This window comes from Myxocyprinus asiaticus, chromosome 33 (assembly GCF_019703515.2).
Source record: "Myxocyprinus asiaticus isolate MX2 ecotype Aquarium Trade chromosome 33, UBuf_Myxa_2, whole genome shotgun sequence".
Taxonomy (NCBI): Eukaryota; Metazoa; Chordata; class Actinopteri; order Cypriniformes; family Catostomidae; genus Myxocyprinus; species Myxocyprinus asiaticus.
Window position 1 is genome coordinate 27833633 of NC_059376.1, and position 27559 is coordinate 27861191.

The 27559-nt window shown below is 39.8% G+C and overlaps 2 protein-coding genes and 1 long non-coding RNA gene across 4 annotated transcripts in view; 1 reads left to right on the forward strand and 2 right to left on the reverse strand.

The window, feature by feature from the left end:
• Positions 1–18: 18 nt before the first annotated feature.
• Positions 19–9113, reverse strand: LOC127424185 (YTH domain-containing family protein 1-like). Its single transcript, XM_051669154.1, has 6 exons — positions 8721–9113; positions 8126–8150; positions 6618–6697; positions 4258–5889; positions 1758–1802; positions 19–1576 (listed from the first exon to the last, which is right to left on the reverse strand). Exons 1-6 carry the CDS (start codon positions 8745–8747, stop codon positions 1550–1552), a joined length of 1836 nt encoding a protein of 611 aa, XP_051525114.1. The 5' UTR covers positions 8748–9113; the 3' UTR covers positions 19–1549.
• Positions 9114–11543: 2430 nt separating this feature from the next.
• Positions 11544–22699, reverse strand: LOC127424186 (uncharacterized). The gene is made up of 4 exons (XR_007894424.1): positions 22473–22699; positions 15161–15269; positions 12720–14807; positions 11544–11667 (listed from the first exon to the last, which is right to left on the reverse strand). It is a non-coding gene; the product is annotated as an uncharacterized LOC127424186 (long non-coding RNA).
• A 3501-nt stretch (positions 22700–26200) lies between these two features.
• LOC127424277 (uncharacterized) overlaps positions 26201–27559 on the forward strand; it is a 43931-nt gene continuing 42572 nt past the window's right edge. For both annotated transcript variants that reach the window (XM_051669299.1, XM_051669300.1), the window contains exon 1: positions 26201–26531. The gene's annotated coding sequence lies outside the window, so the exon portion shown is untranslated. The remainder of the gene's footprint in view (positions 26532–27559) is intronic.

Here is a 27559-nt window from a genome sequence, read left to right on the forward strand (position 1 = left end):
TCAGGGGTGACTTAAATGTTTGTCTTGTAATTATTTTTATTTTAAATATTTTTAGCATTTCATATATTTTCATGAATCTTTTGTTATATGACTCTAGAAATTTGAAACCCCTCACATGGTTCAATTCTGCTCTCCCACACACAAACACACAAAACAGCAAGCAGGTCCTAGAAAATCACACACAGAAACCATATACTCTTTTTTTTTTGTTTGTTTGTTTTTGTCCTCTTTTAACAGTAAACCAGTAACATTAATTTTCAGGTTACACGTTTTGAGGCGTTCTTTGTTATTGTTATAATCATATGATCCTACGTTAAAGCTTAGCAATATACTGAGAAAATGGGGGAGGAAAAAGCGATAAAATTAAATCTGTTAAGAAAGAACAAGAAAAAAAAAAGTGAGGCATCTAAAGTGATTTCAAATGAAAGCAGTGAATTGCTACATCTCTCAGTTTGATTTAAAGAAACAGCGACCTCTGCTGGGTGGGGTTTGGAACAGTAAGTAGTAACATTTCTGCTCTTTAAACAAGTAGGTATGTGAACAGAGTCTGAGCATTGGTCTTTGAACAATAACTAAAACAAGTTCTACTTTTTTTTTTTTTTTTTTTTTTTTAAGTCCAGCCAGTGACAATGTCGACTTCCCTTGGGTAAGGATGCATGTGATGTCTTCTCCCTGATAATGCTGTTTCAATTGAGGTATAGAACAGCCATTATTAAACGGTTTTGATGACACCGTAGCTTTTAAATGTTAAGGCTCCAAGCAGGACAAACACAAAGGAAAAAGAAAAGTTCAAAGAATTGTGACATACATGGCTTGTCACTGAAAATAAAAAGTCAAGTGTTACATAATTCAAAAATATAGTTTTTTTTGTTTTTTATAACATCATCTCATCATGTCAAGACACATTTCATTGTCCCTTCTACGCAGTTACATGATACTCCACGAATGGGTTCAAACACCTTCTGGATCTACAGAACATAAAACTGGCCAATAACAGTTACTGATGCTGAAAATGCCCTCTCCCCCTCGAACTGAGCAGAGTCTGAACATGTCCCATCAACTCTTCCATCTGACATGACTGACACACTCCATCACCATCCCTGATACACACACACACACATACATACATCCCAAAATTCACTACCCACTCATTTTGGTTATCCAACTCTGATGGGCAATAATGAGCAGTGGGGCTGAAAAAACAAACAAACAAACAAACAAACAAAAAAAAGATGAAAGAAAGACTTGTGCAGATATTGCTTGGTCAAAGGGGGGAGAGAGGTATGGAAACAATACCAAATGATAGAAAAGAAGAGAAATAAAAATTGAAATGATGACAACATTGAGAGGCGCTATTGGACTTCAGCCCCCACAGGTGAAGCCACAAGCGCAGAGGCTCGAGTCTGACGCTGGCTGAAGTCACCAGAATTAAATAGAAAAACATAATGATTGTTTATTTTTTTTAAATTTCATTTTGTGTCCTCTTTAAATTTCATTTTCAAATGGTCAGTCCTAAAACAACTGCTCATCAGCTGTAGGGGGCAGCCTTCTATTGTTTATTTCGGTTCTGGCGTTCCTAGAGGAGAGAGATGGAGGGAAGTTACTATAAAATCAAAAACTAATTTCATTTCAACATTCCACCACTGCATTCAACTACCAATCAGAAAGGCTTTATTCTGTACAAACACAAGCTCTGTGTTTAATTTTTACTCCATCTCACACAAAAACAATCAAACAAATAAAAAAGAAAAGCTTACTTGATCCAGTCGGGATCGGGTCTGGAGAGGTGCAGGCTCTAAGTTCTGTCAGTGGAAATGAAAAAGACTGAAATCAATAATCATTCATTTGTCTTAAATCAAAGTAAATAAGAAATAAAAGTTCTTAATTAACAGACTTTTTTTTTCATCTGACCAGAGCACAAATAATTTACAGTGAATAAGACTTTTATCAATGTAATTTCTAAATTATTATTAATCATACTTTAAATGAATGTTAAGAAGTAAACCAAAATGCAGTTTTAGTGTTTAAGAGTTAAAAAACTGTTTGTGTTGTCCTTACAATCGATCAATCGAGTACTCCATCTGTAAATATTATACTAGTAAAATCTTGCTGCTACAACTCATTACAGAGCATTGGTTGGCGCTGAGGATGCATGATATTGTTAAAGGCATAGTTCACCCAAAAAGACAATAAACTTTAAATAAAGTTATTGCATCACTTCAGAAGACTTAGAATGTATGTTTTTATGTACGATTGAATTTTTTTGTTGTCATTTTTTAATAGACTGTACATGTTGTTTATGAAAAATAGGTTGAACTAAAATTCAAAAAATAAAGCAATTGAATATTCCTTTTTTTATGCATTGATCGTCCTCTACTCACTATATTTTCTCAAAATACCCATCCCTTCTAAAAGCCTTACTGATAAAATATAATTTCAAGTTTGATTCTTGACTAATAAGGGTGGAACAATGCATCGCAGTGCATTGATCTATCAAAGAAAATTTGATGCATCAATTACAAAATTTTAGAATCGATTATCATTATATATTAATACCCAATGTGTCCATCTCATATTACACTAACCTTCTCGCAGCAGACAAGGAGCGGAGCACGTGAGATTAAAGGGAAAGAAAGCGCACTTTAAACATTTTAAATTGGATGGATGGATGGATGTTGCCAAGTTTGGCTTTGTGTCATTATTCAAAACTGTTTGCATCCATTTGACCAACGCAAGTTGTTGTTGCCTTCAACCCCGATTACAATATATATTATGTTCATATTGGTTTTGTATCTCAATAAAATGTGTCATTTCTCCATAAAATAGTTTAGCCAATAGCCATTGGCTGTGAACGAAAACACTCACTCGTTAATTCATTCTCTTTATAGTGAATGATACAAATAGGTAGCGATTGCAGACTGTTCTGAAGGGAACTAACCAGTTGATTACAGTCACCTGTGACTAGTCAATGACACGCGGCAGCCGCAAAAAGATCGAACATTTTTATCTTTCACAAACAGTCCTGCATGACAATGCGATTGAATTCTCGTAAATGGGCTGGACAAGCGGAGGTGTCTCCGTTTAGCAGCTGGCACGCTTTTCCCTATCCCAAAATGAATGGGAAATTCACGGTTACAAACTTTACATGCTACTAATAGAAGTTTTTTTATTCTATGACCCTGCTCAATTAAAACCTGGATCGTATCTGCCTGCACATGACATTTAATCTGTAATTACTGGTTTCAGATTTCACAATGCATCACAGTAATCGTAATCGTTAGGTAGAGAATCGGAATCGAATCATTGTCAGAGCGAATTGTCACACCCCTATTGACTAAAGTAGCAGCACAGTATTTAAAACTAAGGATGGGCATTTCAAGCAATTTTTAGTCGAGTACTACTTCAAAATGCATAATCAACTCAACCTTTAACCTTTGAACCTGTTTTTCTGATAGAAAAAGAGCACTATGCATAAACAACATCTAGATTCAAAAAATTACATTTGCACTCACACATATGTACATAGAAACACACATTCTAAGTCTTCTGAAGCGATACAATCACTTTAAATATTGAAAAAATGTTCCTTTTTGGATCAACTATTCCTTTTACAACATCATGCAAGATTGTAATGGCAAAATTTAAGTGAGAGAGCAGTTTCATTGTTGCCCACGGCAGGCAATGACACAAAGGAAAATATTGTAATATTCGAGTAGTGTTTTTACTAGTCGAATATTTAAAGCTGAACGAGTACTTGATTAATCGGTTACTCGTGCATCCCCCCCCCCCACCAAACACCCATATTTCAAAACATTATTACTGAATAATGTCCACACTGAAGCACCAAACATCAAAAGCAGAATGAAGCAGGTACTGATGTAATATAAAACTTAAAAACAGTTTTCTGTAGACAGTTTCAGTGACATTAGTACACTTCAACCCATCACATGTCATTCAAAGTTCTTTGGTTAATCATCACTTAAGGTCATTCACCTCAAGAGGGTCTAACAGGATCTAACTATTCAACAGGGTCTACACAGCGATTCAACTTTTTTCAATATATGCATCACAAAACCTTAAAAGATAACACCCTCATAGAGAAACATAGTCTGGGCAAAACTGTTAAAAAATAATATTTAACATTCCCACGCTAATCAATGCAGCTATTGAAAATATTGAAACGTACATCTAAATATGTTTTTACCTAAATAAAGAAACTATTTTCTGGTTTTAGAAAGACTGAAGCGTGCACAGTACCTTTCTTACCACCTCTTCTTCCTCCTGCCGTTTCTCGTAGTGTGAGAAGTCATCGAAGATAGAGGTGGTATGTTTGTAGGTGGCGATGATCTTCAGCACCTGCTTGGCCTTCTCCAGAGGCACCTCCTGTGTGTCACGGGAGTTGGTCACAGGCTTGTTGTCATTGTTCTCCAGTCGGATATGCCTGAGCTGGCTGTTGGGCACGTCTTTAACAAACAGCCAGTCCACATCAAATTTGCCCTTCCACTTGTCCTGTGCCCAAACGCCGGCACTGGTGCCGTAGTCTACAGGCGAGCGCATCTCCGCTACGCCACAGAAGTGTCCGCTGCCATTAACGCTGAACAGCAGATAGACAGGACCTTTGCCGTTGATGGTGCGAAAAGCAGAATCCAGCCGTTTGTTACCGTGTTCCGTGCTACACCAGATGGAGTACTTGATTGAGCGGTGGATGTCGTCTTCTGAGTAACTCTTAATAATGAACACCCGTCCGTTTTTTAGGTTCCAATCAAAGTCCTTGGGGTTGTAGCTGTGCGCTGCACGGAGCTTTTCCAGGACCGGGTGCGACTCGTTGGTCCCGGAGCCTGGAGGACCACCTCCGCCCCCGTTACCGACCCCTCCACCACTTGAGGAGATACTGTTGTCCACACTGCCGCCCCCACCATAACCAGGGTTACGGTTGCGTGGGGCAACCCATCGGGTTTGAGGGGGAGGAGCTGGGGTGTGGTTCTGGTAAGGCTGTGGAGGGGGCGGGCCCTGCATAGCCATCTGCTGGGCAAGTGATTGGGCAGATGGCATGGGGGGCTGAGGTGGGAGCCCGTGATGGTGAGGTGGTAGGTGACCCTGGGAGTGGAGGGGAGGCTGCTGCTGGTGGTGGTGGGGGGGCAGTGGGGAAGCCACTTTCGTCACAGGCCCCTTATTATCCCAAGTGCCAATGTCCATGTTATGTTTGATGGGTGGCGGGGGCAGGGTGCCTCCAGCCATGGGCATCCCTGGCTTACTCTTCACCTTCAGCAGCTGAGGCTTGGCTGGCTTGCTAGCAATGGCTGCCCAAGATGTGGGTTTGGGGGGTGGCAGGCCTATAGGAGTTCCACCATTACCCGTGGCCACTGCTGCCGCCACTGGCCCTCCACCGATCACTGAGCCCACCGTTTTCACTCCTGATCCACCTCCTGTTACATCACCACCAATCTTAAGCCCTACCATGCCTTGCTCCAAGCTGTTCATACCTGGTGCCTTGTTTAGGGTGTCACTGGGGAAGCCCGTTTGCCCATCTGGCACCAGGGTGCCTCCTAGAGAACTGGGCGGATAACTGTAACTGCCCCCATATGCAGAGCTCTGAGTCTGCTGGCCCTGGGAGCCGCTAGTACCCCAGGCAGAAAATGCAGGGTTCTCCGGAAAAAAGTTAAAACGGTGGGGATAGATGCTACTGCCCAGACCCCCCGGCTGTCCGAACACTGTGTCATGCATGAAGTGATGGTCTCCATTGCTGAGGGGGGCATACGGAGTGAGGTATGGGATTGGCGGGTCTCCGCCGGTGGACCAGGGGGCCTCGCTGAGGGGGTATGGGAACCCAATGGAGGGGGCATAGTAGCTGGACAGGTATGGGTCAGTCATAGATTGGTAACTGTTATTCTGAGGGATAACCAGAGATATGACTGTTACAATTTATTTAATAATGAATAAATGTAAACCAAATGTAATATTTAACACAAATAGAACTCTATAGAGGAATAATAATAATAAAAAAAGAACATTCAAACTTCCCCTCCTCTGAACTGTTAAAAATTAAACTGACTTTGAGTGACTCCAGCCAGGTCTCCTAAGCAACCAAATTGGCCCGGTTGCTAGGGAGGGTAGAGTCACATGGGGTAACCTCCTCGTGGTCGCTATAATGTGGTTCGTTCTTGGTGGGGCGCGTGGTGAGTTGAGCGTGGATGCCGTGGTGGATGGCGTGAAGCCTCCACACGCGCTATGTTTCCGTGGCAACGCGCTCAACAAGCCACGTGATAAGATGCGTGGGTTGGCAGTCTCAGACGCGGAGGCAGCTGGGATTCGTCCTCTGCCACCCGGATTAAGGCGAATCACTACGCAACCACGAGGACTCAAAAGCGCATAGGTAATTGGGCATTCCAAATTGGGTGAAAAAGGGGGTAAAATAAATAAATAAATGAAACTGACTTTATATTTCTTAGCCATCCCTTGACAACTTAAAAAAAAATTAAAAAAATCAATGATTTAATAGATGACTGCAACCAGCTCATTTCAAAAGGAAGAAAGAGATTGTGAAAATGTACAGAGTAAATTTTATGAATTTCCCACCTTTCCACACCTATACCACAAATACAAACTAAAATACACACCGGATTAGATTGGCCAGTGAGGTATGGTTCAAAGTCACTGTCGTGGACGGTTTCCTTTTGATGGAGAGAGCCATTTTGCACTGAAATAAAGAACAAAGTTTGACATCAGGATTATTTTTCATTCAGTAAATCTGACAACCAACCCATAAAACATCCTATGGCCTACAGCTTTCACCGTTTCCAGATACAAGTTAACCAACAGCACAGGATGCCATTCAACTTTTGTATCAGAAGAGCTTCACTGAATGATGCATATTTACAGTAATGTGAATGTCACACCACTGATCTCAGGGAGTTATGTACCACATGTTCTGTCTGACTACCACAATCCTAGATACATTCAGACACAAAATCATAGATGAAGAGGACTGTTCAAACTCTACTGACTGAGACTCGTAGCTAATAAATTTCACAAAAGCCCACAGGGAGAAAATCCACACATTCAATGGTTAATGCTACTGAATTCTGAAGCATAATTATTTAATGTGTTCAAAAAGCCATGCTTCCAAAGCCAAAAGATATGTCAGCATAGTGTTAATCCAACAGGAGCAGTTTGCTGATTGCTATTGGGCTCCATGAGGAGGTATGGCTCCATCAGGTGATGGATGGAAATACTCATTTAGATTTTCTAGACAACATCTGGATGATATATGACCTCAAGGGAACCAGGCCTTGACTTGATAGAAGTAATTGAGAATGAATGCCCAAATTTTACCAGCAGGCCACAGCGAATAGTTTCCCAATATTCATGGAGAAATTTGACTTAAAGGAAAGTTCCAGGTTCAATACAAGTTTAGCTCACTTAACAGCATTTTTGGCATAATGTTTAACACAAAAAATTATTTAAACTCTTCCTTCATTAAAAAAAAAAATGCTGTTACAGAAAGGCACTTACAATGGAAGTGAATGGGGCCAGTCCATAAACATTTAAACACACACTGTTTCAAAGGAATATCCACAAAGATGTAAACATTATATGTGTTAACATGATTTTAGGGTTATGGCGTTTACCAGATTACAGGGTTTACTTGTGTTATGTCGCCGTGACAACAAAGTTTAAATATTGGATTTAACTTTGCACAGATAAGGTTAGTAGGTGATTTAATCTCATTAAAATAATTTTAACACGTATGTCTGCGCCTTGTGGCCACAGTTTTTAAACAGTGTTAATTTTAATGTTTATTGACTGGCCCCATTCACTTCTATTGTAAGTGTGTTACTGTACTCCTGATTTTTGCTTTTTCCCCCCAAGTAAACGAGGGAAATCATTCCCAAATCTAAATTATTTTGTGGTAATCAACATTATGCAACAAATGCTGTTGATTGAGCTTAACTTGTATTGAACCTGGAACATTTCTTTAATTATATGCATCATCCCAACATCCAATATTGTGGACCTTTAATTTCAAATTATGTACAGACACACACACACACACATATATGATGTAGAGGAATATAATCACAACTAAGCCGCAAAAATAAGAATCTACCGTCCCAGGCAAACTCACCTTTAGCGTCTTGCCCTTTAGATGTCTTCCCATTGGCCAGCAGAGATGGATATAAGAAATAAAAATAAAACATTAACACATTTGATTTAATGCAGTCTTTCATGATCTTAATGCACTTGGACTCCATCACAGCATCACAAATACACTATGAGGGGTCATTCATCATTCTCAAAGAGAAACGGGTGCTTAAGTAAATATTTATTTAGCCATGCAAGAAATTATACGTCCATACAATTAGCGAAAGATTTCTTCGGCCACGCAGATCAGCCCGAGTCCAGTGAAAACTGGTTCTAACTCTCGGAAGCTGATGGGAGAGATTCTGCACTAAATTAAGTTTTATCCTGATGGCACACCGGAGCAAAACGCATTTAGCGATCTGCCATGCTACAAACGGGAATGGTTGGATGTAATTTTAAAAACACAAGCCCATCAAAATAGTAAAGGAAAAAAAAAAAGCTAACTCGTTAGCCATCGCGCATATGAGAAGCGGCGGAGGGGCAGATGCCTATAATGTCTCCGCAGAAGCGGCGGAGGCTGGACGCGCATTCCCTGCTCTTTCTAAAGGCCTCGCCGGCGCCGTGCCACTCCAACCTACCTGTGGGTCAATACTGGTGGTAGACATAATTCATCAAGAGTCCCTTTGAATTCGCCAAGAGTCTTGCAAAGAAAAAGAAGCAGCGGCGGCGAGGGTGCTCGGCGTAACCCGAAGCCCGTGGGTTCCTCTAGGCTCCGTGCAAGCTGAACTGCGCTTTTTTTCAGCAAGTTCCAGACTTGATTCCGGTGATCAGGTCCTCTTGAGCGCAGTCCCAGCGTTAAGATGTTTCTGCGAGTATCAGAGGTTCTGCGTTTTGGAGATTATATCCAATGCTGTCACACGGTGCGTGTAATTTTTTATAAGTGTTTATATGTATTTTTCCTCCTCCCAGCCCGCAGTTATTGTGCACCTCTATTCACTTCCGCCCAATGGCCGTTCCATCCGGGATCTGCGCGGAGGGACTGACGCTACATGAGCCGGGTGGTCATGAGGAGGTGATGAACCTGAGAGTACCTAGAATTATGATGTTCAACTTGCTGTTTCCCCCTACCTAATGAAATGTTACATCAGATGGCGTTTTTAACATTCACTTCACTTCCTGGTTTGCGATTATAAAGTGTGCAGCTGTCAGAGAAACTTGTTGCCAAAAAATGAAGTGGTTCTTTTAATTTTAGAAAATAAATAAATAAATAAATAAACTGTCATACAGGAACGCAAACTACTCACCTTTCAGTTAAAGTCATCCTTTCTGAAACTTAAATGTCCAAATTTGTTTGGTAACGTTTTCAACATTTTCCTTATTAAAATCATCTGAAAGGTTACTGTAAGCGTAAACACTTAATAAAAGCTTTAAATACAACAAACAAATCAACTGAAAATATACATCTGAAACACCTGCTATGACTTCCTCACCTTTGTCACCTCTCATGAATTTTCATCCAGGTCATAAATCATCCCGCAAATACTCGGGACCAAAATTTGAAAGGGATAGTTTAATCAAAAATGAAAATTCTCTCATCATTTACTCACCCTCATGCCATCCCAGATGTGTCTGACTTACTTTCTTCTGCACACAAATTAAGATTTTTTTAGAAGAATATTTCAGCTCTGTAGGCCCATACAATGCAAGTGAATGGGTACCAAAATATTGAAGCTCCAAAATCACATTAAGGCAGCATAAAACAAATCCATACAACTCAAGTGGTTCAATACACAACTTCAGAAGTAATACGATACGTGTGGGTGAGAAACAGATAAATATTTAAGTCCCTTTTTTCTATCAATCTCCACATTCACATTTTTCTTCTTTTGTTTTTGGCGATTCACATTCTTCATACATATCGCCACCTATTGGGCAGGGAGGAGAATTTATAGTAAAAAAACAACAAAAGTACTTAAATATGGATCTGTTTCTCCCACAACTATCATATCACTTCTGAAGATATAGATTTAACCACTGGAGTCTTATGGATTATGTTTATGCTGCCTTTATGTGCTTTTGGAGTTTTTTTCACTTGCATTGTGAGGACTGACAGAGCATACCAGAAATATTCTTCTAAACATATTTGTTTGTGTTCAGCAGAAGAAAAAAAAAGTCATACAGATCTGGAATGGCATGAGGGTGTGTATATGATAACAGAATTTTCATTTTTGGGTGAACTCTCCTTTTAATTGTGAAAATAGTCCAGGGTTTTCACCATTCTTTTGCTCTACCAGCTATTGTAAAAATTAAACAGACTGGTTTCTTTTGAGGTATCCATCATTCCGTACTAAATTGCCAAGTATGTCATAGCAGAAGTTGTTGACAGGCTTGTTGACCCAACTTATGACCGTCTTTTTCTCAAAGCACTGTCCATTTATGAGCCATAGTCCTTTTACATTGGCAGCTGGAAATGTCCTGCCATGCCACTACTTACATTTAACATTTACATTTTCAGTGTTAAAAGAATGTCTTTTGTCACTCTGTGACTCAAACCTCATGCTGGTGAAGGTGATTTAGTGTACGCAATTGATATTTAGATTGATATTAGTGGGACAGGGGACTCCCTGTTTCATAATTTTACAGTGGGGAACTACCTAGATTCACAGTGCTCAAACCTGTCCTGGAGGTCCCCCAACTCTACACATTTTGGATGTCTCCTTAATCAAACACACCTAATTCAACACATCAGCTCGTTAGTGGAGACTCCAAGACTTAAACTGGGTGTCTCAGAAAAGGGCGACATACAAAATGTGCAGTGTTGGGGGACCTACAGGACCGGATTGAGAACCACAGATCTAGAGGACTGGAACCATGCAGGGAGCAACTCTGTTTCAACAAAGCAGTCAATTCAGATAGACAATAGAAAGGGTGTAAGATAATAAACTAAGAGGGTTATACTTAATGAGTTCCTTTTCATGAATTCATGTTGGTTTAATTATAAGTTTACAGGGTGGAAGGGACAGGGAGGTTGGAACATGTTGGATTTGGATGGTATATATGTTTAAGAGCCTATGAACAGACTATGTTCATAATAATAAAAGATTGTGCCCCAGAACCACATTTACCATACACAGTCCTTGTCAGTCAGCTATAGCCTATACCCTACAATGTTCCGGGAATACATATTTATCAAGAGCATAAATCCTTTCAGTACATAGTTATGATGTACTATCTATTTGTAACCACTAGGTATCACTGCAATGCGAGAATTGGGGAATTTCCTCCATTACGTTTCAACATTCCATAAAACAACACCGAGACCTTATGGTGTTTTTCATCAAATAATTATTTGGGATATCTTCAACTAAAATTGGAATTTAAGAAGTAAGAGAAAAAACGATATGACTCACTACGCTGAAATTCAGTTATCAGTAAATGCTGTAATATTTACACTTACAAACTGATGTTTGATGCACTGTACATGTGTTTTCAACATGTTTTTTTCGGGCCATCAGGACACTTTCACTCTCAGCACTCTCATACACATTAGCGCAAATATGTCTCTGTGTATTACTGGTACTGTCGCTGTGAAAAAAGAGAGATGTTGATTATTAAACATTAAAGGGATATTCACCCAAAAATAAAAATGCTCTCATTATTTATTCACCCTCATGCCATTCCAGATGTGTATGACTTTCTTTTTTCAGCAGAACACAAACATTTAAAAAAAATTTTTTTTAGAAGAATATTTCAGCTCAGTTGGTCCTCACAATGCAAGTGAATGGTGACCAGACCTTTGAAGCTCCAAAAACTACATAAAGTCAGCATAAAACTAATCCATACGACTCCAGTGGTTTAATCCATATCTTCAGAAGCGAAGTGTGGGTGAGAAACAGGTCAATATTTAAGTTTTTTTTTAATTTGTGTTTTTTTTACCATAAATCTCCACATTCACTTTAAAAATGTGAAAGAATGTGAAAGTGAAAGTAGAGATTTATAGTAAAAAAGGACTTAAATATTAAATTGCCTTATGAGGACCTACAGAGCTGAGATATTCTTCTAAAAATCTTCGTTTGTGTTCACCAGAAGAAAGAAAGTCATTCACATCTGGGATGGCATGAAGGGGAGTAAATGATGAGAATTTTCTTTTTTGGGTGAACTATCCCTTTAAGCAGCATTTGCTCTGTACTCTACACAAGTACATGTAACATGTCACTTGCCCCTATTTAACAACCATCAAAACATTAAGCACACAGAAAGTAATCTCTACAATACATTCAAACTCATCTCATTTAAATATGTAAAATGTATACCCTTTTGAATTGTAAAAATATAAACCACTGGAAAAAAAAAATCACAAAACAGTATGGAATGGTTGAGGGGTAGGCTCTGTTAGTCTCTGTAAATTCTTGTAATATAATTGTCAGTCTGCAGAAAATCAAACTTGTACATGTTCAATGCCCCCTTAACTTTTATTAAAACATGAATTCTGTTCTAACAGAACTATAATTGTTTATAAGTACCGGTGTTTTCTTAATTGTGATCGGGTGTTTTGTTATGTTAATTTATATATCATAATCACAAAGATGAATAATTTGGAAGCCATCAGATCTGGGTTCCTTTGCTTGCACTCATACCGAGAACTGGTGATGTCTATACTGTTATCTTTTTCCCTTTCAATGTTCCTTCTCTTTCTTGAAATGTCGATGAGCTCTAGACACCGGTTACTTATAAAAATCTGAAAAATAACACAATACAGGTAGAAAATTAGAAACAGAAATGTAAAGCATGTATGTACTCCTATTTGACTCTTTTGTCAGGTTGCAAGAAACACATTGTGTGTGTTTGTGTGCATTTCAGAGGAAGAAGTAAGAGGGGCTTTTAAGCAGTTCCTGGGAGGAAGATGAATTAAGCTGACACTCAAATTCACTGAAAAGCAACAGAGCATGCAGGGGAGGGGAAAACACAAAATTACAGCATCACTATGAAGCAACATCTAAATAACATTCACCATTAAAAAACTTGATGTGGTTGTCACTGCCACAGTGACCACTTTAATGCTTACACGACTATTAAATGTGGACTAAGTAACTTTGTTCTATTTAAAAGTTTAACAGCCACAGAAATCGATCATACTTTTGACTTATTGTATATTATTAATAAAAAATAAAAAAAAGCTACATAATTCTACATAAGGGTGCTCTCTTTACTTTATCATGGTAAATTCTGATTTATTTTTCCACATATTCTGTGTTTTAGTTTTTTCTGAATTACATGTTTTAAAGTTTAATTAAATTACATCAATAAAATTGTCTAATCAAATAAATCCAGAAAACTTAAATTAAATGAAAATAAAAGAATTACTTTTCAACAATTTCAACAATACTTTTCAACTTTACCATTGCATTTCTTTCTTTCTTTTTTTTTTTTTTATCAAATGAAGCACTCCAGCAAATCAGATCCTCATAGCATAATCTTAAACACAACTTTGGTCTCATTGTTTCTCAAATGAAGTGCTGCACAACAGAGCATCACATTATAAATTAAAACATAGATGAAAATATTTATTCAGTTTAACAGATCATTTGCTTGTGTGATATTGGTTTATAATAATAGTAATAACAATAACAATAATAATTAAATACATTTTACTATACAGTAGTAACGCATTTCTGTCGCAATTCCTTAAATCTCACTCATCAAGCTTTTATTTTGATGTGATGGCTTTTCAGTTTGTGTGCGTTTTTGATGGTAGCTTCACACAGTTGGTTATATCGCCCAGTGTGATTAGTAAAGTGCAAAATGATGCAATTTAATTATATAAATATATAGTCTGCAGGCGCTGTGTGTGTCACAGTGAATGAGCGCTGTCTGTCATATACTACAACAAGCGCAGCATGCAATGCAAATTTATTGTTTTCAGCATATGAGCAGCTTCACATATTCCCTTTGCAGCACGCAGTACATGCAGACTGTATGTTTATTTAATTAAATCATATCCATTTGTGGTTTAATAATTACTCTAGGACATTTAACATTTTAATTTGATTAATTGTCCATTTTGGTGTAAAAGGGGTAACCAGGTACGCACTCAAATAAGCGTGTGAACATATGAAAACAGCCGCCTGTCAGTAAGACAGCACGCAGGGACTGAATTGAGTCCACTATACAATATGTAGTAACATGGCTGCAGGGACTGGCTCCCATTCAGACACAAGAACATCAGTGAGGTCAGGCACTGATGTTGGGCAATGAGGCCTGGCTCACAGCTGGTGCTCCAATTCACCCCAGAGATGTTTAATGGGGTTCAGGTCTGGGCTTTGTGCAGGCCACTCAAGTTCTTCTGCACCAGACCATTTCTTAATGGAACTCGCGTTGTGCACAGGGACATTGTCATGCTGGAATAGAAAAAGGGCTCTCCCCAAACTGTTACCACAAAGATGAAAGCACACAATGCCCTAGAATGCTGTATGGAGTAGCACATTTTTCTTCACTTGAATTAATGGAGTAGTGTTTTAGGGTTTTACAGAAAGGAAAAGCTGCAGGGCGCTGTGCACAACCTCGATGTATTGATACTCAAGCGTGCAGCCCAACTCTGAGAACAGAGGAAGACTTTCCAGATGCTGCCACATAGTGGTTGGGATGTTTCTGTTTGCACAGCCTGGACCACTGTCCTTCAACCATAACCAGTGAGAGGGAAGTCCCATTGACAGATAATCACTGCCCTATAACAAAACAACAAAATAATACATGTAAACTTTGAATTTCCACACTATGGTTCGTTATTTACTTTTCATTGATTTTTCATGTCCAGCACATGTTTGCATTCAAACACTATTTGAACAGATAAATAAATAAACGCATTCAGTGTGAACAGCCCCTCAGAAGCAAAAAAAATTAAACAAATAAAATCTGCATAGCCTTTATTATAATTATAGAATGCAACATGTCCTAATTGTTGTTTTAACACAATTATCTTATTATTAATAAAACTAGCCAACCACAGTGATGCCACATTAACACTGCTTTTCATACTTGTTGGGTTCAAAAGATAAAAAAAATTGAGGTATATACACACCAAAACTAGGCCTGTACTGGACTGTCCCAAACAAGCCCAATTTCACCACAAGGATGTGCAGGAAGTTGACAAGGATGGGTGCCCACTGGTAACCTAGAAAATCAAACACCTGTCTCTCCACAACAGTGATATAAAGAGGGAGAGAGGGTGAGAGAGGGGAAGAGATGAACAAGATCTCAGCACATTGTTGACACAACAAAAGTACCAGCTTTGCTGTGTGTGGGGGATGCAGCTCCTCTCATAAAGCTTCACTGCAGCAGTCATAAACCCTCTCCACCACCCATCCCCCATACAATCCACCCCCTTTCTCTCTGTGTGTGCCAGTACTACTGCTTTGTCCCAGCTGTTCCTAGAGGTTCGACCTCAAATTCATACAGTTGAAGTCAGAAGTTTACATACACTTAGGCTGAAGTCATTAAAACTAATTTTTTAACGACTCCATAGATTTCATGTTAGCAAATTATAGTTTTGGCAAGTCGTTTAGGACATCTACTTTGTGCATGACACGAGTAATTTTTCCAACAATTGTTTACAGACAGATTGTTTAACTTTAAATTGACTATATCACAATTCCAGTGGGTCAGAAGTTTACATACACTAAGTTAACTGTACCTTTAAGCAGCTTGGAAAATTCCAGAAAATGATGTCAAGCCTTTAGACAATTAGCCAATTAGCTTCTCATAGGAGGTGTATTGACTTGGAGGTGTACCTGTGGATGTATTTTAAGGCCTACCTTCAAAATCAGTGCCTCTTTGCTTGACATCATGGGAAAATCAAAAGAAATCAGCCAAGACCTGGTTCATCCTTGGGAGAAATTTCCAAATGCCTGAAGGTACCAAGTTCATCTGTACAAACAATAGTACGCAAGTATAAACACCATGGGACCACGCAGCCATCACACCACTTAGGAAGGAGACACATTCTGTCTCCTAGAGATGAACTTTGTAGTATGGCAATTTTCATACCACTGTCTCCTTAAGATGATTCGCTTTTGTTTTCCTCTTTTGTAAGTCGCTTTGGATAAAAGCATCTGCCAAATGAATAAATGTAAATGTAATGTGGACACAGATCTTACTTTTTGGAGAAATGTACTCTGGTCTGATAAAACAAAAATTTAACTGTTTGGCCATAATGACCATTATTATCCCAACCGTGAAGCATGGGGGTGGCAGCATCATGTTGTGGGGGTGCTTTGCTGCAGGAGGGACTGGTGCACTTCACAAAATAAATGGCATCATGAGGAAGGAAAATGATGTGGATATACTGAAGCAACACCTCAAGACATCAGCCAGGAAGTTAAAGCTCGGTCACAAATGGGTCTTCCAAATGGACAATTACCCCAAGCATACCTCCAAAGTTGTGGCAAAATGGCTTAAGGACAACAAATTCAAGATCTTGGAGTGGCCACCACAAAGCCGCAGAACTGAAAAAGCATGTGCGGACAAGAAGGTCTACAAACCTGACTCAGTTACACCAGTTATGTCTGGAGGAATGAGCCAAAATTCCAGCAACTTATTGTGAGAAGCTTGTGAAAGGCAAGTTAAACAATTTAAAGGCAATGCTACCAAATACTAACAATGTGTATGTAAACTTCTGACCCACTGGGAATGTGATGAAAGAAATAAAAGCAGAAATAAATAATTCTCTCTACTATTATTCTGACATTTCACATTCTTTTTTTTCTTCTTCTTTTTTTTTTATTTTTCCCCCTTTTTCTCCCAATTTGGAATGCCCAATTCCTAATGTGCTTTTTGAGTCCTCATGCAACCACGCCCAACTCACCATGCACCCCACCGAGAATGAACCACATTATAGTGACCACGAGGAGGTTACCCCATGTGACTCTACCCTCCCTAGCAACCAGGCCAATTTGGTTGCTTAGAAGACCTGGCTGGAGTCACTCAGCACACCCTGGGATTTGAACTAGCGAACAAGTGAATTCCAGGGGTGGTAGCCAGTGTATTTTACCACTGAGCTACCCTGGCCCCAACATTTCACAATCTTAAAGTAGTGATCCTAACTGACCTAAAACAGGGAATGTCAGGAATTGTGAAAAACTGAGTTTAAATGTATTTGGCTAAGGTGTATTTAAACTTCTGACTTCAACTGTATGTCTTCACCACAGTCCCCTTGCTCTTTCTTTCTGCATGAGGTGTGTCTACTATTATGAGCCAAATAATAAAACATTAAACTGGGACATGCTTTACAGATACAGATAAAACACTGCAATATATCTGAGACATCAGCATTAAAATCCACTTTCACGGCCTCAGTAAAAATTTCAGTGCTGGTAAATCCATAAATGAGAATAGTGTTTAGCTCTTTTGAAGTATTTAAAATATGTTTGAAACCATATTTACACAACAACAGTGGCAGAACCTGTTGATATAGGCTACATGAAAGAATAATGTTAATCCAAGACTCGGACATGGTGTTATTGCCGTGGACTATCTCTCTTCTCTTTTTCTATTCACTGGCATGAAACTGAGCTAAATTGGATAAACCATATTTTCTTCTTTGAGCCAGCCTGAGATCAAACATACACAACTGTAAAGACTAACAACTGAATGCCTCTGTTCTGCCCTGTCTGACTGAATCTTCATCATTTGTGTATAAGCCAACAGTATTTTTTAAAAGGGTTACTGTAATCCACTAAGATTATGAAGTTAAAAAATTATATCATAACAGATCAATAAGAAAAAGGACTAACATTCAGGTGAACAGTCAAACCAGGGTCAAAATGGGGGTCAAGGGTCAAAATAGACTGACAAAATAGAATGACCAAAAAGACTGAACTGATTAATCATTTTCAGTCACTCTCTTTCTGTCTTACACAAGCAAAAGAAAAAAAGCTAAGGTTAAGAAAGGCAGAAAAGCAAAGGTTAAACCAAAGTTAAAAGCCATGTAAAGGTTAAGGAGAATAACAACAGGCATAGGTCACTGCATCTGTTTGTGTTCAGCGCAGAAACAAGAGGGACTACCAGTGCAACACTGAACTGAGATAACACAACAATTAGAATCCAATTACTGACACTTAATGTGAGAGGTGAAAATCATCTACTGGAAGACCAGGTCAGTCAATGATGAGTGATAAAGATAAGAACCAATTCAGTAAACACATACTGTACATACACAACACTTTCTCAGTATAATGCAGAGTTGATTGGCATCTCAAAAAACGTTTTACTCAAAAAATATTTTAGCCTATTTTTAAGATTTATTCATTTCAATTTAATAACAAAATTCCATCAAATGTAACTGTGTAATGTTTAACTAAATTAAATTAATACAACTAAATCTATTTATTTTGCTTTATTTTTATTAAAGATGTGTAAATCTTAAAATGATTTTTTGAGTGTACCATCAATCTCTAATATACAAAAGGTGTCTTTTTAATAAAGCCTTGTGAATAAGTTTAATTAAGAAGAATCAATGCTGCTTCAGTTCAGTTAGTTCTGTGACAGTATACTGTCAATATAGCTGTTCACGTTTTGTACGCAGAGAATGTAAAAGTTCACAGTTTTCAATCCCGAAAACTGCGAACTTTTACATCCTATAAAATGTAAATTTATGTATTCCGATCTGGGTGAACATAATTTTGCGTATGGCATTTTATAATAATTGCTATCTATATTACTAGGCTACTATAACTCTATAAAGTTAGAGTAACCTATGTGAGAACGTCTCGGTTACGTACCTAACCTCGATTCCCTGAGACGAAGGGAACGAGACATTGCGTAGTTACACATATGGGGAGTGCCTTCATACACGAGCTATTTGAAACCTCTCTACAATAATGCCAATATTCTAATATTGGCTATGGTGTTTGAGCCCCACCTGTTCGCTATAAAAACAGGTGCACAGACACCATTTCCTCAATTTCTGACTGAGAACAAGGAGCGCATCGCTCGTGCCTCAAGAATTCTGAGTCTTGTAGCGCGGCTAGCATTCGCATGTCTCGTTCCCTTCGTCTCAGGGAACCGAGGTTACATAAGTAACCGAGACGTTCCCTTACAACTCAGTACACTTGACATTGCATAGTTACGCATATGGGGAACAGAATCCCATCATGCTGCACTACACAACATAACTTCCAAGAGAGGAAACATGGCGGCGCAATCTTATGGGACGGTGACCGACATGAGCATGCCGCAGTGAGTGATCCTCGTGATGGCCAGGAGGAGAGCACTCATAATGAATATATGAACTATAGTCATATAGTATGAATTAACTCCTTATGAACCCAGACGGGAAGGGAGTTTATTTATAATGAAGTGCTTGTGACTTTATGGTAATTATAATGGCATGAATGCAGGCGGTTGTGTAAATGATGGGGAGCCCGTACTTAAGGGGAAGGGCATAAGTATATATGGCCAATGGATACCAAGTGCTCTAAACAGAGAGGACTTGTGAAGAAAGAGACGTTACCTCTAGGTTGTAAAACCTTGCAAATGTGTTTTGAGAGGACCATCCTGCTGCAAAACATATGTCTTGTAAGGACACACCATTCGTCCATGCCTCTAATTGAGTGTGCTTTAACACTAATTGGGCAAGTCTGACCCTGCGACTCATAAGCCAGGGTAATTGCATCGACAATCCAGTGAGAAAGTCTTTGCTTGGAGACGGACATGCCTTTTGTGCGTCCTCCATAGCATATAAAGTGCTGATCAGAAAGTCTGAACTGGCAAGTACACTCAACGTATGCTTGTAGCGCCCGCAAAGGGCATAACAAATGCAAAGATTGTTCCTCATCCGAATTAAATGGAGGAGGGAAGAAGGCCTGAATGTGAACCACCTGCGCTTTGAAGGGTGTGGTCAGGATGTTGGGTACATAGCCTTTCCTGGGTTTGACAGTGGCTCTTGAAAGGGGCCAAACTCCAGACATTAATTGTTGACTAATTGTGTATGCAGGTCACATACCCGTTTTACTGAGGCCAGAGCCAGCAGTAGTGCGGTCTTAATGGAGAGCATGCGCAAATCAACAGAGTCCAAAGGCTCGAAGGGGGGCCCTGCGAGAGCTTTTAGGACTAAAGTTAAGTCCCAATTCGGGACTGTAGCTTGCCGAGGTGGGTTTAATCGTCTTGCTCCTTTAAGGAACTTTATGATTAAATCATGCTTGCCTATAGAGGCGCCGGTTTCATGTGCATGATACGCAGATATAGTTGCCACATACTGCGTCCTGTGTCTAATCGCTCTTGAAGAAATATTAGAATTTCATATATGGGGCAGTTTACTGGGTCCTTGCTATGTGAGAGACACCAATCAGTGAACACCTTCCATTTTAGTGTGTAGAGGCGTCTTTTGGACGGTGCTCTGGTTTGTAAAATGCCGTTCATGACTGAACGCATCAGTTCTGGCACGTGTAGTGCGCCTCGTTCAGGGGCCACACATGCAGATTCCACAGCTGGGGCTGGGGATGCCAGATTGTGCCTTGCGCCTGAGACAGGAGATCCCTCCTCAGTGGTATTTCCCATGGTGAGCTGTACAGCATCTCCATCATTTCTGGAAACCATGGCTGGTTGGGCCATTTCGGTGCAACTAATAGAACCGTTTCCTTGTCCTCTCGGACTTTGCATATGATAGAGTGGATCAGGCATACCGGAGGAAACGCATATTTGCATTTCGCCGGCAATTTGTGTGCCATTGCGTCCGTTCCCAACATGGGTATTCTCCACTGAGGCAAACTGATCGATTTCTGCTTTGCCGAATATTTCACAAATCCTCAACACAGTTTGAGGATGAAATTCGCCCGGTATCACCCCTTGGCGTGACAGTAGGTCCGCGCCGTAATTCAGGCAGCCTGGGACATATGTCGATCTCAGGGAGAGGAGATGATGCACGCTCCATAGGAGGAGGTGATGCGTCACTCCCAACAGTGGTGGTGAATACCAGAGCTCTGAGCACCAGAACCGTCAGGCACAGGAACAGTTTTTTCCCTCAGGCTATCCATCTCATGAACAGTTAAATTTCCCCACTGAGCAATAACTATGTGCAATACACAGTTTAGTCTTTCTTATATTTATCCAACACATCCAACCTCTTCTGCCATTTCATTCTTTTGAAAAAACAAACAAACAAAAAACATTTGCACTGTACATAACAGATTTGTATTTGCACTGTACATAACAGATAACAGATTTGTATTAGATTGCACTACGTATGTGTATGTGTGTATGTATGTATGTATGTGTCTGTGTGTGTAGGTACGTATGTGTATATCTATTTTCTATTTTTTATTATTATCTGTCTTGCTGCTGTTTTGTATTGTTTTTGTATTGTTGTACACTGGAAGCTCCTGTCACCAAGACAAATTCCTTGTATGTGTAAGCATACTTGGCAATAAAGCTCATTCTGATTCTGATTTAATTCCACCTTGGCTGTTTATATATGCCACAACTGTCATGTTGTCTGAGCGAACCAGGACATGACAGTTCGCTATTTCCGACTTTAAGCCTTTAAGGCTAGAATTACAGCCGATAGCTCTAGGCGGTTGATATGCTACACGAAGCATCTCCCTGTCATATATATTTATATTTATATAATTTATATTTATATCACACAAATTACAATTGCTTTTAAAAGGATACTTTACACCTGCCGACGCACTGCGGAGAATCAGGATGCTGAGGCCCGTTCACCAGCGAAGAGTCAAGCGGCGAGGCGGAGAGATGTTCGCCGGAGAAGAAGATTCCGTCCGCTGACTTGTGTGTATTGATGGTGAAGGGTAGAGGGCTTCGAGACAAGAGATGATCACTGTCTTGAAGGAAGAAATTCTAAGGAAATGATATCTGTGCACCTGTTTTTATAGCGGTCAGTTTTGCGCCAAAACAGGTGGGGGTCAAACACCATAGCCAATATTAGAATATTGGCGTTATTGTAGAGAGGTTTCAAATAGGTCATGTATGAAGGCACTCCCCATATGCGTAACTACGCAATGTCAAGTGTACTGAGTCGTAAGGGAACCATATTTTGACGACGATAACAAAGTCGGCCAACGTATACAGAAAAGTGTCCAATACTCTGGCACACATTGATATGTCTGTACAAATCTGAGTTTTATCTTATGGAAAGCCTATATGGTTATCTATGTTCTATTCAGAACCACAGGCACACAATTTAAGTCCTTTCAAACAATGACCTGAGAGACTGCAGCCTAAACCTCCACAAAACTAACGCACTTTAAAAACATGAGATGTTTAAACTCTACTCGAAGTTAACACAAAAACAGCCAATTTAATCAACAGCGTTTTCATTTATCAGACAGATTAGAACACAAACTACAAAAATATAATTCTGAAACGCAAAGTCTTACCAGCTGAACAGAATAATATCAACAAACACCTCCCCGTGCAGCACCCCATCTTCTTCAGTCTGTTGTAGCCTACTCGTGAAACTCAAAAAGATAAATAATGCAGTTTCCTTTTTGATTATCTTCAGTATTTATTCTCAGTATTCTGCCCCCATGAGCTGTGATTATAGACGAGCTGTACATAGGGGTTAAACAGCGTATGAAGCCATAGGCGGATATGAGGACTGCGAGATCGGGTGTAAATAGACGTGCTGGGTCTTTAATACGGAGGGGCGGCCCCCGGACCACCGATGCGCTGTCGAGAGGGTGCGGCAGGTGGAGCACTGGAGGCTTTCACTGATTTGGAAAGTGACTGTACCTTCATCACGTCTATTTCAATATTTCTGATCTGACTATACCCTGAATGCGACTGGATTTTTTTTGTTTCAACGGCTCAGTTCTAGGATACATTGTTTGCGGTTAAAGGCGCTAAAAACTTAAAAGAAATATTCTGGGTTCAATACAAGTTAAGCTCAATCGACAGCATTTGTGGCATAATATTGATTAGGCTACCACAACAAATAATTTCGACTCGTTCATCCTTAAAAAAAAAAAAAAAAAAAAAAAAAAACATATTGAGGTTACAAGCACTTGGAAGTGAATGGGGCTAATTTTTAGAGGGCTTAAAAGCAGAAATGTGAAGCTTATCATTTTATAAAAGCACTTAGATTAATTCTTCTGTTAAAACCTGTTTGTTATTTGAGCTGTAAAGTTGTTTACATTTACACTTTGTGGGTGTTTAGGGTTTACACCGTTACATTGTCATGACAACAAAGTTGTAAAATTGGCTATAGGCTTTACATTACACAGAAAAAAAAATCACACTAAAATCTTGTTATCACACATATTGTTTACGTCTTGTGGCTATACTTTTGAAACAGTATTTTAACTTTACTCATTGGCCCCTTCCACTTCCATTGTAAGTGCCTCACTGGAACCCAGATTTGTCATATTTTTAAAAAAAATGTTTATGATGGGCATGTCAAAATTTATTTTTGTGGTAATCAATATTACATCACAAATGCTGTCGACTGAGCTTATCTTGCATTAAACCAGGAATATTCCTTTTACAGGTGACTCCAATCGAAGTTGCATTGATTATATACATTTTGCATGCGTGAATAGCACGTTTTTCACACAATATGGGGACATTTCCAAAGGCAAGTCTGCTAGGTGATGTGATGGATTTCGTAGAAACACAAACTTGTATAGATTGTCTCCCCACTGGAATGGGCTATTCATTAATTAAAATCGAGTAAAACATGGCAGCAATCAAATTCAACCCTCCCAGTAGTAGTCTACTCACTTTGGGGTATCTCGGAAATGAGAAATTAGACCTATTAAGGTTGCCCTGTATGCCATTATTTTAAAAGGTTGAGTACAGTCCTTATTGAAGTCGAGGGGATTTTAAACTCCGAACCCATTGGGTACATGCCTGCAGATGTTACTGACCCCAATCTTGTACCACCAAATATACGTCTCATGGGGCACTTCAATGTCTTCAAATGGTTTACCATGAATCAGAACTATAAAGCCGCCACAGAGACATTTACATGTTCCAGGTCAGTTGGACACACCCAGAGCTCTCTGGCTAGCAGGTTGGATCACCAATGTTTTTCCTGGAGCTGATGAACAAATTCTAACAGCAGAGGTCTGCATAAATTGAGAAAGTGTAACAACCTGTAGCATATCCCATTGCCACCCCTCCCTGACACAGCAGTAACAAGCCCTTCTGAATAAGTGCAAATTTGACTGCAAATTTAGGGGTGGCAACAAAAACCCTAACTACTCTTACACTAGGCCAGTTCTCTTCCTCAGTGCCAGAGTCATACTTTTGAAAAGGGCTCAGATTTGCTCTCATTAGCGAGTTCCACAGCAGTGATGTCAGAATGGGGCACCTCAAACATGAGCTTCAGATAGAGCCTCTCCATATGGAATGGAGGCCTCTGGGTGCAGGCTTCCTTTCCAGAGCGAGTTAGGCAACAGCTCTCGATTTCAAGTTACATTCAGCTTACAATTATCCATAGTGAGGTTGACCTCGTACTGAGTGACCAGAGCATCCCAAGGTTTTGTAAGAATCTGCACCAGCTGTCACTGATGCATGAATGGCAGCCCTTTGTATTAGTATACTAGCACACCCTGATTGATATTTTGGAGCTTGTATTTTGTTGTGCAAATAATTGATGAGGGCGAACACACATCTTGAACATTTTGAATATCTCACAAAACTGCATCTTAAGCAGTAATGCTACCCACTGTTTAGCATTTATGTGTGTATGGGCTACTGAGTGTGTATTTCTTCTATATCTGTGCAGTAATTAAGATGTCAGCCCTGAGGTTGCATTTTTCATAATTTGGACACCCCCCTGACTGGCCCCTGCCGTGAACAGCCATGTTCAGCACACATTAACCACCTGAACACAGCTGCCTGCTACAGCGAGTATGCTTACTGGCCCAGTCCGTGTTCCCACAGATGGGTGATTAACAGCAGGGTGCAGGGGTTTAGATCTGTGTGTCTCAGTATATGTGCTGATAAACAAATTTACCATCTAGAGAGAGCTATGTTTGATTGGTGAGTTGTTTTCTTTTTGTGAAGATTGAGTTGTGCATGTTTGACAAGACTATTTCAGAGAAATATTGGTGAGTAAATGTACGTCTTATAAAAACACACATTCACAGCGTTAGCTAGTTTTACTAGTATCCCAGAGACAAATTTCCTGTGCTCACACTCAATTTAGACATAAAAGTGTTCATACTTTTTCATAGATACCTTTGTTTTTACTACAGCAAGTGACTGGAACAAAAAAAAAAAAAAAAAAAAAAAAAAAAAAACGGGTACCCATAATTACCTGGTTTTATTAAAGTCAAATATAGCTATGATGTAAGAATTAAACTAAACTAACAAAATTATTTTTTAAAGGAATAGTTCACCCCCAAAAATGAAAATTCTGTCATGATTTACCCACCCTCATATGTCATTCAAACTCGTATGGCTTTCCTTCCATTGTAAAACACAAAATGATATTATTTTTTACCTTAGTTACCATTCAATTTTATTGTGTGGAAAAAAGATGTGATGAAAGTGAATGGTGACTGAGGTTAACATTTTATCTATTAACTCTGTGTTCCATGGAATAAAGAAAGTCATTCAAGTTTGAAAGTATATGAGGATATGGAGGTGAGTAAATAAAGATAGAATTTTCATTTTTTGGGTGAACTATCCATTTAATTGTAAAATCGCAGAGAAATAGCCTAGCTCTTGGGAAACAACTGCACATTTTCACTTTTTACAGTTTAAGTATTTTTTCCCGTGAAGTATCTTTGTAAATGTGGTGTATGTTAACACCATGCATGCCAACATGGTAATATGGTAATCACTCAGGACCAATGGTATATCAAAGCACTATGATGTTGTTACCATCTGATGCAATCATTGTAGACAGTGCCTTTGCAAGGGAGAAAAAAAGGAGGCTTTTCAACCAATGACCGTCTTATTGGGTTAATAATTCCCCGTTGGATTCACTTTACTAGCACTGTTGCCTGATCCCTATACTGACATTCCCGGACTTGCCACGAAGCGGCGCAAAACGCAATCTCCAGATGCCAATGGAGAGGGCATCGCGCTGTCATATGGTGCTGTCGGCGATGCTCGAGACAGTACCGAGGCTTCAAGAGGCTTTGAGACTCAACGGAGGCAACTGTGACGTGCTCTTGATATCACAACCGAACCTCGACTTGGAATAACCCAGCTGTGCGTTTGCACCTTTTGCCTTGTAAGCGACGCCCAATGCACAGGAACAATGGGGATGGTCAGAGTTTGCGATGAGGACGCCAAATGCCATGCTGCACACATGTCCTTCCTAACACACGAAACCAGACTAAACGCAGGTTATTGATTATGCTTGCGGTGTTCTGGGGTCCGACCGGGTGCCAGACATTTCAGCAGCAGCAGCAGCAGCAGCAGCCGAGAGTCCAGCGAGGTGGATGCTGCGCGGCGACGCGCCCCCTGAATCCCTAAACTGAGTGAGTATTGAGCCCTTCAGCAGCATCTCTCTATACGTGTTTCATTGGCATTATGGAACAACAGAATCCTAAGAAATGCTGTATTAAACGCATATCAGAATGTATAACATAATCATTTTCTTGTGGAGGAAGGAAGAATATGCGTCCCGTTCATATAAGATTAACGACTCCCTTCATATAAAATAGACGAGATGACACGTGTGAAACAGCTTCAATGTAGCCGCATTGCCCTTTGTGATTCGACGCTTAATTAAACGATTTATAAGCAGAGTTTTAGATTGTGGCACGCTCTCACTCAGCAGAAACGAGTACTGCTTGGTATCAGATTTAATACCGTGAATTATAGAGTCAATTAACAGAACAGCGACGTGACAGTCGGTTATTTATTTGTTTTCCTTCCAATCAAAAGGGATTTCAATGGAAACCTCTCGCTGTCTGCTGTGGGAGCCGGCCTCGAGGACGCGCCTGCACTGCGCGTGGATTTCCACTTTGATTTTGCGAGATTATTTCCTGAGTGCATCGGAGATTGGCGGGACAATACCCACGGGAGCAACGAATTACCCCTGCTAAACAAGAGGTCGACCGCTGCGGGCCATAACATATGAATACGATTGCACTAGGCTACATATCACCGTGGCGAGAAAACAATGGTGTTGTATACTGGCATAGATAAAAATTTGCCAGCATTCTGTTGTAGCATTCAGCATCTTAAAATTCAGGTAAAGAAAGACCGAATTAGATTTTTCTAACCTGTTGTGTATCTGTTGAAACTACCGCAGACGCTGTTCAAACGGACTGATCTCCTTACCAGACGCTATTGCGACATATGTGTGCAAAAAGGCGCAGCAGGCTACTTGAAGATGTTGATGTGTAAATTTGGGCACGGGTCGAATGAATGTTCAGGGCTCAGTACAAGTCAAGCTCAATCGAAAGCATTTGTGGCATGATCTTGTTTACCACAGAAAATAATGTCAACTCGTTCCCAGTGTTCGAATTGAGGGGGGTCCTGGACCCTCAGAAGAGTTATG

Bases quoted from the DNA above. Each gene is read 5' to 3' on its own strand.
- LOC127424185 (XM_051669154.1), bottom strand. From the start codon at position 8,747: ATGTCTACCACCAGTATTGACCCACAG. The intron at 5,890-6,617 runs GTGTGTATTTTA...GTTATCCCTCAG, and splicing joins TCACTGGCCAATCTAATCCG to AATAACAGTTACCAATCTAT. The intron at 1,577-1,757 runs GTAAGCTTTTCT...TCTCTCCTCTAG, and splicing joins CCCGATCCCGACTGGATCAA to GAACGCCAGAACCGAAATAA.